This window comes from Pygocentrus nattereri, chromosome 14 (genome assembly GCF_015220715.1).
Source record: "Pygocentrus nattereri isolate fPygNat1 chromosome 14, fPygNat1.pri, whole genome shotgun sequence".
Classification (NCBI taxonomy): Eukaryota; Metazoa; Chordata; class Actinopteri; order Characiformes; family Serrasalmidae; genus Pygocentrus; species Pygocentrus nattereri.
Window position 1 is genome coordinate 20,709,783 of NC_051224.1, and position 11,505 is coordinate 20,721,287.

Genomic DNA, 11,505 nt, shown 5'->3' on the forward strand with positions numbered 1-11,505 from the left:
CTTCCAGTTCTAAATAAAGAAGCAAAATTTCGACACCGAACGTCTAAATTGGTCTTCGCTGATCAACATCTAGAGCAGAAAATTGTGTAAATGTGATTTCTTCTAAAAAAAAAAACATCTAAATCATTTGAGGGGAGCGTGACTATTTTAGTAGGCTCTTTCGTCTGCTTTATATCTAGCGGCATCTTCTCCCAATCCATATTTAGAAAGTAACACTCTGTATCGCCTTCCCTTCTGTTTACTGCAGGGGTGATGAGGACACGCCATATAAGGTGTACCATGACATGCCCTACCCCAAAAGCAAAGCTGAAGCAGAGACACTGGTGCTGGAGGCCAATGGCAAAAAGGTAATGAATACAAACCTGAGACAGATAATATCCAGTTGTATCTGGATGTTTTTAAAAACGTGTTCTTCCTCTCTGTTTTCAAAAAAGCCTTTGTTCACATGAGCAGCGTTTTCGAACATGTTTACATCCACAAAAAAAGAACTCCTGATGAACACCTGTATGAGCATGCCAGCAGGGGGTGATATACCACATAAAATTTGATGTCCTCTACCTCAGGGAGAACATTTTTAGAATGTGCGGTGCACAAAATGTAGAGCGCACCAAAAAGGCTGTCAGACCTCTATAATTATCTTAAAGTCTGATTCCTGCCAGAAAATAAAAGCTTAAAATATAAAAGAGAGCCTATCGCTTGCTATGGGATTGTTTACATTGCCATGGCTACAACACACTATCCTGATGAATCCAGGAAGAGACACAGACTTTTTCTAGTTTTTCACCCTATTTGAACTATGGATTTATTTCACTTTGGTTAATAATCTTTAATACTGAGATTTTTTAAAAATATCTGCAGTCAAAGTAACACCCCATTTACAAGAACTGAAGTTTTATAGGAAAGTCTGTTCACTTGGTGACCATCTTTGCAACGCTGCAACCCAGTTGTCCATCATATTTCAGACAAAGGTCTGCTTACTTATTAAACAACTACAGCCACAGCAGCTTTTTCAAGAGGCTGTTTCACCCATAAACACCAAAAATGGAGCTTGTCTTCTCTGTCACGATTGGCCCCTCCCATTCATGTCCATGTCCTTGTGTCGTGTTTACTTCCCAGCCCTGTTCATGTGCTTCTTTGTTTTGGTTTTTAGTCCAGCCCCTTGTTTTGTGACTCCGCTTCTGATTGTTCCCACCTGTGTTTCCGCTTGTCCCTCGTTAACCCTTGTATTTAAGCCCTGTGTTTTCCTGAGTTTCTTGTTGGTCTTTGTTTGTATGTTTGATCATGCTGATTGTTTTGTTGTTTGGGATGTTGTTTATTGTTTGATTCTTGTTCGTCATGTCTGCCCCCCAATCAGTCCGTGTTGGCTCAATGACCCTGGACTGTTTGGACTACAACCCTGGATTTGCCCTCAATAAAAGTCGCTTATCTCAGTGTATGCGTCTGCCTCCTCGCTCCGCCGCGTTATACTAACCTGGAAATCGTTTTTCAAAAACCTCAGTTCTCTTCTCAGTAAACAAAAACACATTTTTGTGTGGGCAAGGGCCAAAATTCAGAGAAAAAAAGTAAGTTTTTAAAAATATGGGGATACTTGTGGACGAGGCAAAAGATGGCTCATCTTTGGAACAAATTGGGAGCTGAAAAAGTCTCTTACCTGTGAGCTGAGCCAGTTGATGTGACTCACTGAACAGCCAGAATCCCCATCACTTGCTGTTTCGCTTTGAAACATGTTTTTCAGTTGAAGTTTACTGCTGGCTTAAATGTACAGCTGCAACATGACAAATGAAACGTGCAAATCACACACAAGAACACGTACACACACACGTAGGGTGCAGAACCTGACAGGCCTGAAAAGAAATTACGGCATATTGTTCTCCACTCAGCACTGCCTCATTCTCCTGCATTATCTCACCCCCACAGCATGCAGCCTGAAAAACACACACACACACACACACACACACAGTCGGGAAGAATTAGCACTGTCTCCAGCTCTTTTTATGATGAACCTGATAGGATCTCCATGCGCTGAAAAAGATTGATTGATGCTGCCTTTTCTGCTTGTTTGTAGTTTCCACAGTGTAGTTTGCTCCGTTTTTCCATCTTTGAAACTTGGGCTATATCTCTCCTCAGCTTTTCTTATCCATAAAAGCAGTGAGGGTGGAAGCTGTTCCAATGTATTTGTCATTCAGAGGAATTTGTTTCACTCTACTTTTCCACATGACATACCAGCACAAGGCACAAAGGCAGAAGCTGTTTCCTCATAAGGGAATAGGAGACATAACACGTCCATCATTTGAGTCCCATCCTGAGAAAGGAATTATGTAATTAGTGGTTTGTGCCTTTAAGGCTTTGTAGATGTAGCACCACTTAAAAAGATTTACACCCAAACACTGACAGCCTGAACTATTTTATTTGTCCTGCAGTACTTATTGCCCGTGGACTGTCAACAACCATTGTTTCTGTCTCTCTCCCTCTCCCCCTCCCTCTCTGTCTCTGTCTCTCCCCCTCCCCCTCTGTCTCTCCCCCTCTGTCTCTCCCCCTCTGTCTCTCCCCCTCTGTCTCTCCCCCTCTCTGTCTCTCTCTCTCTCTGTCTCTCTCTCTCTGTCTCTCTCTCTCTCTCTCTCTCTCTCTCTCTCTCTGTCTCTGTCTCTGTCTCTGTCTCTGTCTCTGTCTCTGTCTGTCTCTGTCTCTCTGTCTCCCCCTCTCCTTCTCTGTCTCTCTGTCTCCCCCTCTGTCTCTCTGTAGGTAAATGGAGGGGAAAGTCTGTACACATGTGCCCTCCGACCCACAGGGATCTACGGGGAGAACCACCAACTGATGAAGGATTTCTACCAGATGGGGGTCCGCACAGGGGGCTGGCTGATTAGAGGAGTGCCCCGTGACACAGAACACGGACGTGTCTATGCAGGTAAATATGGGCGAACACGTGCAACAATATATTAGATCTGAAAATTCAACAACCCTGAAGGCTAAAATTAGTCTGTGTTCTGCTTAAAAAATCATTTTTTTTCATCGCAACTGTTGTTAATATTGAAAGCTTTATAGAACATGTTGAATTTCATGCAACCTTAGGAAGAATCGAGAGTTTGTTTAAAAAAAAAAAAAATAGAAATTGTAGAAATTGGGAGTAATTGTTACTAGGGCTGTACCTCTCACATCACTGTGGTGGTACCCTTAAGGGTATGTAGTTACCTGTAGTTAGGAAACATAAGTGAACTTCATTCCATTGTCTGCTATTTTTTAAGTTGTATTGACTCCATACATACTCCAGGGCCGTATTACAGAAACTTACCATCTTTATGTCAACGTAAGATCTGATGGGTCAAGATAAGATGTTTCACAAATTCATATTACAGAAACAAATCTGAGCTTAATTTTAGAATTTCATCTCAGAGCCAGTTTGAGGAGCTTAATTTGAGTTAAGAATATTGTGTCAGCGATTCGTGCTGTTTATCAGAGCATCGCCGCTCTTTAGTTTGTTTTCTAAACGCTGTAACCGAATGCGCTAACGTCATTCTTCCTAATAAACAGACACGCGTTCAGCTCCGTCTCCTCATTATTCACCACCATCACTATAATATTATATCATCAACATTAACACACGAAGGTAGTAAGAAGGGATGGTGGAGATCAAGTCTGCAGTGTCTGAGACTTTTATAACACTGTTAGAGAAAAAACCTTCATAAGTTAAAGCATCATTTTCAGTGTAGATAAATGTAACATCATTATGCCAGTTATAGTGAACTGTGCTGCCTGACACTGCATAAACCAACAGAAACAGACTGTTAAAACAGAAATAAAGATGCTCTGGGGTTTATTTTAAAGTTAGGACAGTATATAGGATATGTTGGCATTGTAGGATGTTTCTGTAATACTGTTTTCTTATCTGGAAATAAGATAAGATTATAGACTTAAGAACTGTTGTTCTGTAATGGATTCTGTCCTAAACACAGTCTTAACTGGTTATCATGACAACAGATAAACAGATAAGATATGCTTTTTTATTTTATTCTTCTATTTTAAAACATTACATCAGAACTTGGACCTTCAGGTTGACCCTTTGTTCCTGTATAGCACCCTATGTTCTGACAGTGTACAGTTTTTGTTGAAATGCCAAAATTGAGGTTCCACTGTTCAGATCGGGTTTCAACAATGTCGTGTAAACTCACCTGGCCTTACAGCTGGGATCAATAACCTGTGAAAATTATGTCTTGGCAAGTGAAAACATCTTAAATCTGGTCAGTTTATCTAATATTTCTCATTACGAGAATGGTGTAAGAACATATTAACATATTGAACTCATTTCAAAACATTTTTACTTGTTTTAAGTCATTTTATCCAGAGAAATTGCCTTTTTTTCATTGGCAGACAGATATTTTTACTTGTTTTAATACACAATGCTTTTAATTTAGCTTGATTCAAGAAATGTTTGATTATCTACCAGTAGAATAAGAAAATAATTCTTTAGATAAAATTATTTTCAACATAAATACCCAAAGAAACATGGAAAAAGGTGAATAAAAAATATTTAATTAAATCAAATAACAAAACAATCATGATAACTATTAGACATATTGAGCACATTTAAGATGTTTTCACTTGCCAAGATATTACTTTTTGCAGTGTAAAGATCTTATAAGGCAAAATGAGATTACACCACAAAAATTAATCTTGATTTAAACGGTGTACCTTCATTTTATATAATCACTGATGTCTGAACAAAACCTTGCGTCTCCATTCATTGTTTTTCAATTTTTGACATAACTTCGGTTTTACTTTACATTGTGCATAAATTTTATGCTGAATGGACGGACAGAAATGGCCCAAAAATACTTTGACAAAAAAAAGACTCTTGTGCCATTGACCTACATCAAAAGTAAAGTAGGTTTTCATCTTCTAAGCCGCTTCTCCTTCTGGGTCGGGGGGGGGGGGGGTGTGTGTGTGTGTGTGTGTGTGTGTGTGTGTGTGTGTGTGTGTGTGTATGTATATATATATATATATATATATATATATATATATATATATATATATATATATATATATATATATATATATATATATATATATATATATATATATATATGTATATATATATATGTATATATATATGTATATGTGTGTGTGTGTATGTATGTATGTATGTATGTATGTATATATATATATATATATATATATATGTATGTATATATATATATATATATATATATATATATATATATATATATATATATATATATATATATATATATATGTGTGTGTATATATATATATATATATATATATATACATACATATTTAAATATGATGTTTTTCTGAAAGCAAACAACAAACTTAAATTGTTCTAAATCATTGAATAACTGACCGAGAGCAGTCAAGAGATTTACGCCAGCCTCTGAGTGCTGAGGAATACTACCCTGATCCCATTAGGCAGGAAAGAATCTAAAATCAGGAAGCGTTTATTAGAAGTAGGCTCAATAGTAAACATATTCCAGCAACTATAGAGTCATAGAATAGCGGAAAAGATCTTCAGAGGCCAAGCAGTACAAAAACAGAACCAAAAACCAGGAATTGCAGTGATGATAAGAGCATGGCCTGGCCTGAACACAACTATGACAGGACTTCTCACTGATATCAGAGCGAGGGCTGATACTGCGTGCTGAGCAGAGATGAAGAACAGATGAACAGGTGCTGGTGATTAGTCAGGAGTGTGGTTCTTGGGATGGAGAGAGGAGCCGGCGTGTAACCTTTAGAACTGGGAAGAGCTAATGTTCTACTCTGCCAATGTTTCTACATCATTTCAGAAGTTAACACAGTGTTTTAGAGGAGATTGCTGACTCCATCCACTGTAGAGTGCACCTCTTCATTTTGGCTTGGGCTTTAACGAGACAATTTGGCCTTAGTACAACAGATATTTGACATCTATTGCTGTCATCTATCACTGGAAGGCATTAGTGCTAATGGTTTCGAAGTGCATGTCGGTTTAATTACATATTTAAGTAGCTCTTACTGCTCTCATAACAAGATAGTCATGTTGTGGTGATCTATGTTCATATAGGTTCTGCTGTTTAAACTCCAGTGTCTGGGTCTGCTCTGTGTGGGTCGTTTCCAATGCAGTACTGCGTAAAGAAATCTATTATAATAACATGTAATATGTGTTAACAGCAGTAAACAATAGTAAGTTAAGCAATGAGATAATTAAGTAATACCCAGGACTTAGTAAGGAGTCGAATGAGAACTAAGTCATGACTATACAACATAGTAAGAAGTGGAACGAGAAGTCATAGCCATAACTGAGTAAGGAGTGGAACGAACGAGATAGCTAAGTCATGACTATGACGTAGTTAGTTGTGGAGCGAGATAAGTCATAGCCATGACATAGTAAGAAGTGGAACGAGATATGGTAACAGCATTTCTCAGCTAAATTTAGCAGAACCTCAGACAGCCAGGTAACATGAGTAAAACATGGGCTAAATGACACCTACAGTGGTGTGAAAAAGTGTTTGCCCCCTTCCTCATTTCCTGTTTTTTTACATGTTTGTCACACTTAAGTGTTTCGGAACATCAAACCAATTTACACAATAGTCAAGGACAACACAAGTAAACACAAAATGCAATTTGTAAATGAAGGTGTTTATTATTAAAGGAGAAAAAAAATCCAAACCATCATGGCCCTGTGTGAAAAAGTGATTGCCCCCCTCGTTAAAACATACTATAACTGTGGTTTTTAACACCTGAGTTCAATTTCTCTAGCCACACCCAGGCCTGATTATTGCCACACCTGTTCTCAATCAAGACATCACTTAAATAGGAGCTGCCTGACACAGTAAAGTCCACCAAAAGATCCTTAAAAGCTACACATCATGCCGAGATCCAAAGAAATTCAGGAACAATTGAGAAAGAAAGTAATTGAGATCTATCATTTTAAGTGTGACAAACATGCAAAAAACAGGAAATGAGGAAGGGGGCAAACACTTTTTCACACCACTGTATAAATAGCTTATACACTTACTTATGAGAGTCTCTTACAGCAATGAGATGAAATATGTGATCTAGTTACTGGATGCTCACACATGTTGAAGTGTTAATGTGCACCATTACCTGACTACAGAGCAAAATGTTTGACCTCGACCTAGCAAAGCATGGAAAATGCGTAAGTCATAGCCCAACTCAGTAAGGCATAAAACAAGATAATAAAGTCATGGCCAAGACTTAGCAGGATATGGAATAAGATAGTGAATGAAATAAGCCATGACTATGACTGAGTAAGGCAGAGAATGAGAAGTCATTGCCATCACATAGCAAGGTGTGTCAAACATTCGGGACCTATGGAGGAAGCGGACTCCATCTCCCAGAATGCTTTAGGAGATCAGGTGACCGAACACTCACGAGAGCTCCCAACAATGCTCCTATCAGAGATCACAATCTCCTGATTACTGATCATTTATCATTTACCTGTGCTGTGTAACACGTGACTCTTAAGAATACTTAAGCCTGGGCTTGTAGTCAGTTCATTGCGAAGTATTGTTTCTTGGAGACCTACTGAGCATTTTTCGGATTGTTTGTTTTCGTGTGTATCTACCCTGTGTTTCGTTTGATGATGCCTTGCCCTTTTCGTACCTTTGCCAGTGTGTTGGATCAGTGGTTTTTTTGTGACCATTGCCTGGACTTCGACTTTGTGTATGTTTCGCCCCATTTTGAGAATTGTTGATTTAGTGTCATTAAATCACCTTTTGTCTTTCATCCGCGTTCGTCTGCGATTCTGTGAACATTACAAGGTGTGGAATGAGATACTATGTCATTGTCGTGACTTAATTAAGTTAAAGAATGAGATAATCAAGTCATAGCCACAACTTAGTATGGTGTAAATCAAGATAAGTCAGTTAGTCAGTGAGTGGAACAAGATAATAAAGTCATGACTACGACGTAGTAAGTTAAGGACTTAGAAAATTAAGTAATAGCCAGGACTTAGTAAGGAGTGGAATGAGAGAACCAAGTCATGACTACAACGTAGTAGTTGGAATGAGATAGTAAAAGGCATAGCCATAACTGAGTAAGGAGTGGAACGAGATAGCTAAGTCATGACTATGACGCAGTAAGTTGTGGAACGAGATAGTCATGTCTACGACATAGTAAGTTAAGGAACAAGATAATTATATAATAGCCCAAACTTAGTAAGGAGAGCAATGATATAAAGTCATGTTTATGAATTAGCATGATGTGGAATGAGAGATCGTGGCCATGACTTGCCATGGAACAAGATAGTAAAGATGTGTGGTGAGGTTAAGATGGGGTGTGTTCCATGCATTATTAAGGAGGGACATCAACTTAACAGCAATAGCGAGCTAACAGCGGTTACACTATTTCATAGCAGCATTGCAGTTGATAGTAACTACAACATGAACAGATGACCAGATTTATGTTCAAATGATTACTTATCATTTATAAGTGAGTAGCCGTTACTGTGTAAAGCAGTAACAAAGTAAAAAAAAAAATTACCTGAATGTCTGTTAAAAGTATCAAACAGCAGTGTTCAGCTGCTACAGCGCTACCATTGTACATACTTACATAATACTGCGAATCCCATATGAATGCGAAGAGAAATGAGCATTATGGCATTAATGGAAATCTGATCAATACAGGTTTCCTATGCACATTGAAAATGTTTTGAATAAACATTGCCATGTAATGACGTACGGAGTTACTGTGACTGTCAATGTAAACAAAATTAAGTTAAAGTGAATTTTAATTTTATTAAGTATAATTAACTTTAACTGTAATGGTGCTGACTGCAGACCGCAGGAATGGCAAAAACCTCTTAACAACATGCTGTAAACCTCAGTGTCTGGGTTGTTTTCTAATTTGCATTCCTGTGGTTGGTTTCCTAGGCAACGTCGCCTGGATGCATGTGTTAGCGGCGCGTGCTATCAAGGAGCATCCCGAGACGATTGGAGGCGAAGTGTACTTCTGCTACGACGACTCGCCCTACAAGAGCTATGAAGACTTCAACATGCAGTTCCTGTCGGCCTTCAACTTCCGCTCATTGCGTGTGCCTCTGTGGCTGCTGTGGTTCCAGGCATGCATGAACGACATGCTGCACTGGGTCCTGCGGCCCATCTACAACTTCACACCGCTGCTGAACCGCTACACGCTGGCCGTAGCCTGCACCTCCTTCACCGTGAGCTCAGACAAGGCCCTGCGCCACTTCCAGTACCGGCCCCTCTACGACTGGGAGCAGTGCCGTGCCCGCACACAGAAATGGGTGGACACTTTTCCACTGGAAACCAGCAGCAAAGACGTGTAAAAATAAAGAGCAGGGCTTCATCAGGGGTCGACCCAGTGACTGCTAATGACATGCAGATGTTTAGATGGTTGGATTAATGGGATTGTCTGAAAGTGATGGAATGGAATTATTGAATGTTTGTTAAATGAGGTCATCATTCTGAACATAGTTTTAGGTGCTTACGCATTACAGAAAAGAGAACAAACAATTATTTCAAACTAGGCTACTCAAATTTCAATTTAAGTTAGGAAACCATGCCTAAATCCATCTATTAGTGGGCGGACACACAAGCTTGGTGTACACCATCCCAGTGGGGACCATCCACAAGGCGTAGTAAGTCTAAAAGTACAGGGCGTCAGTGTCTGAGTGTAAAAACAAGTAAATGATGGTGAGAGTTGGGATTAAGGGGTGGACAAAAGTGACAGACTAATGAAAAGATATACCGTTTGATCTGCATGTCTGATGATGTCATTGCTCCAAGCTAACAGTATTCCAAATAGGCATATATCCAATATAGAAAAATGTCATCACCACTTATAACTGCGGTGACCATAGATATGAACTGATACCTCTCATTATTCACACTGATGGTTTATCCATGACAGGAGGAGAATTCAGCTGCTGTGCTTAAATGTACAGCACAACAGTGACCCTGGTCCCATGACCACGAGAGCATAGCACAGTATTACTAAGCTTTACCAACGTTAGGAAAAATATAAACACCTCAGTGTTCTTTGCTAATTTCCATGATACCAAAAGGATCATTTTGGGCTGAAAACTAGTGGCTTCCTATTTTTGCTAATGTCTCTTTTGTATTAATGTTCCGGCAATAATCTGTATTACACACACCTGGAGCATCCAAATTTTATCGGATAATACTGGATAACGCTGATAGCATTAATCTTATAATACTCTGTCTCAAACGTAGCTGCATCAATACTTTGGAAGCATATTTTCAGCTCGTTTCCAAAGTTTTTATGGTGTTTGTGTTAACTGCTATACTATAAAGTTGTCTTAATTATGTTATGTTATAAATTTGTTAAATTCATGTTATGTTGAACGCTTGAAATAATAGGGACCAAAATGAACTGCAATGTATTTATTGTTCTGTTTTCTGCACTTTAATTCAAATATTGATTTAAATATTTATTTGTAAGATGCAATAAAAATGGATATGCTAATTTTAAAATGTTGCTTATGTTTTTGAGCCACGTTAAATAACTAGGAAAGAGTGTTTTCTGAAGTGATTGCTTAGCATTCAACAGTATTGCATTGGTGTTGCTAGAGGACTGCTATGGGTTTTAGAATGATGCTAGGCTAAGATTGAAAGTGGTTACTAGGGCTTAAGATAACTTCTAGCAGAACTATTCCACCATTCATTCCTATGGGGAAAAAATCTGAACAGTTGCTACGTGGAAACTGTATGTCCAGTTGAAAAGCTGTACATATGCACACCTCTCACAATCAGACTGAACACTCTGGAATTGGTTTGGTGTCAGTATCTCAAACTGCAAGATGAGTTATGCAATATAAATCAGCTAACAATATTGATGGGCACTGTGTAACGGCTAATTAGGGATCAAAGTTGGAGGTGTAGCCAGTTTCACATTCTGTATACATTCTTTAAGCCTTTGACGTGTATCTTCAGATACACGTTCCTGGCCTATCTTCTAAAGCAAATATTTTCTTGTCCTAAGCTAGAGATCAAACCAATATCATGTTGAGAGACAAATTGTTCTGCTCCACTGACACAATTTCTGAAGACATAGGCGCCAACAGATTGGGTGCCAGTAAACTTGAGTAGGTCTGAAAAAAAGCCAAAGTTTGAGTTATCAAGCGATCAAACAAGTGTTACAGTGTTGTTTTTTCTCTATCCTAAAGCCCCTCAGGTTATAATATGCTTTACTGTTTTTTTTTTTGTTTTTTTTTTAGCGAACTTCTGGATGAACTTCTGGATGAACTTCTCGAAACCTTTGAAAGGTTTCCCTTCCCTTTCCCTTCAAGTAAAACTTCATGCCTATGAATCACTCTCCCCAGACTCAGCAACAGAAACACCCAGCCTCCACTGCCAGTCATGACCACAGGAACGCCAGAGGAATTACCTTGTTGCTAGGAGTCCAGGCTTCTAATGTAATATTCACAACATTTTCCAAAATGCAGCTGTGTAGTGGGGTAGATGGTTACCAGGCATCAGAAACTCAATGTACACAACAATTAGGCCTACTGAT

The 11,505-nt window shown here is 38.8% G+C and overlaps 1 protein-coding gene across 1 annotated transcript in view; it reads left to right on the plus strand.

The window, feature by feature from the left end:
* Window positions 1–9,344, plus strand: part of hsd3b7 (hydroxy-delta-5-steroid dehydrogenase, 3 beta- and steroid delta-isomerase) — a 54,827-nt gene extending 45,483 nt beyond the window's left edge. Inside the window, exons 6-8 of the mRNA XM_017697407.2 lie at window positions 248–347; window positions 2,743–2,905; window positions 8,883–9,344. Of these exons, the coding sequence (XP_017552896.1) occupies window positions 248–347; window positions 2,743–2,905; window positions 8,883–9,298 (679 nt within the window). The 3' untranslated portion in view covers window positions 9,299–9,344. The remainder of the gene's footprint in view (window positions 1–247; window positions 348–2,742; window positions 2,906–8,882) is intronic.
* Window positions 9,345–11,505: the final 2,161 nt, after the last annotated feature.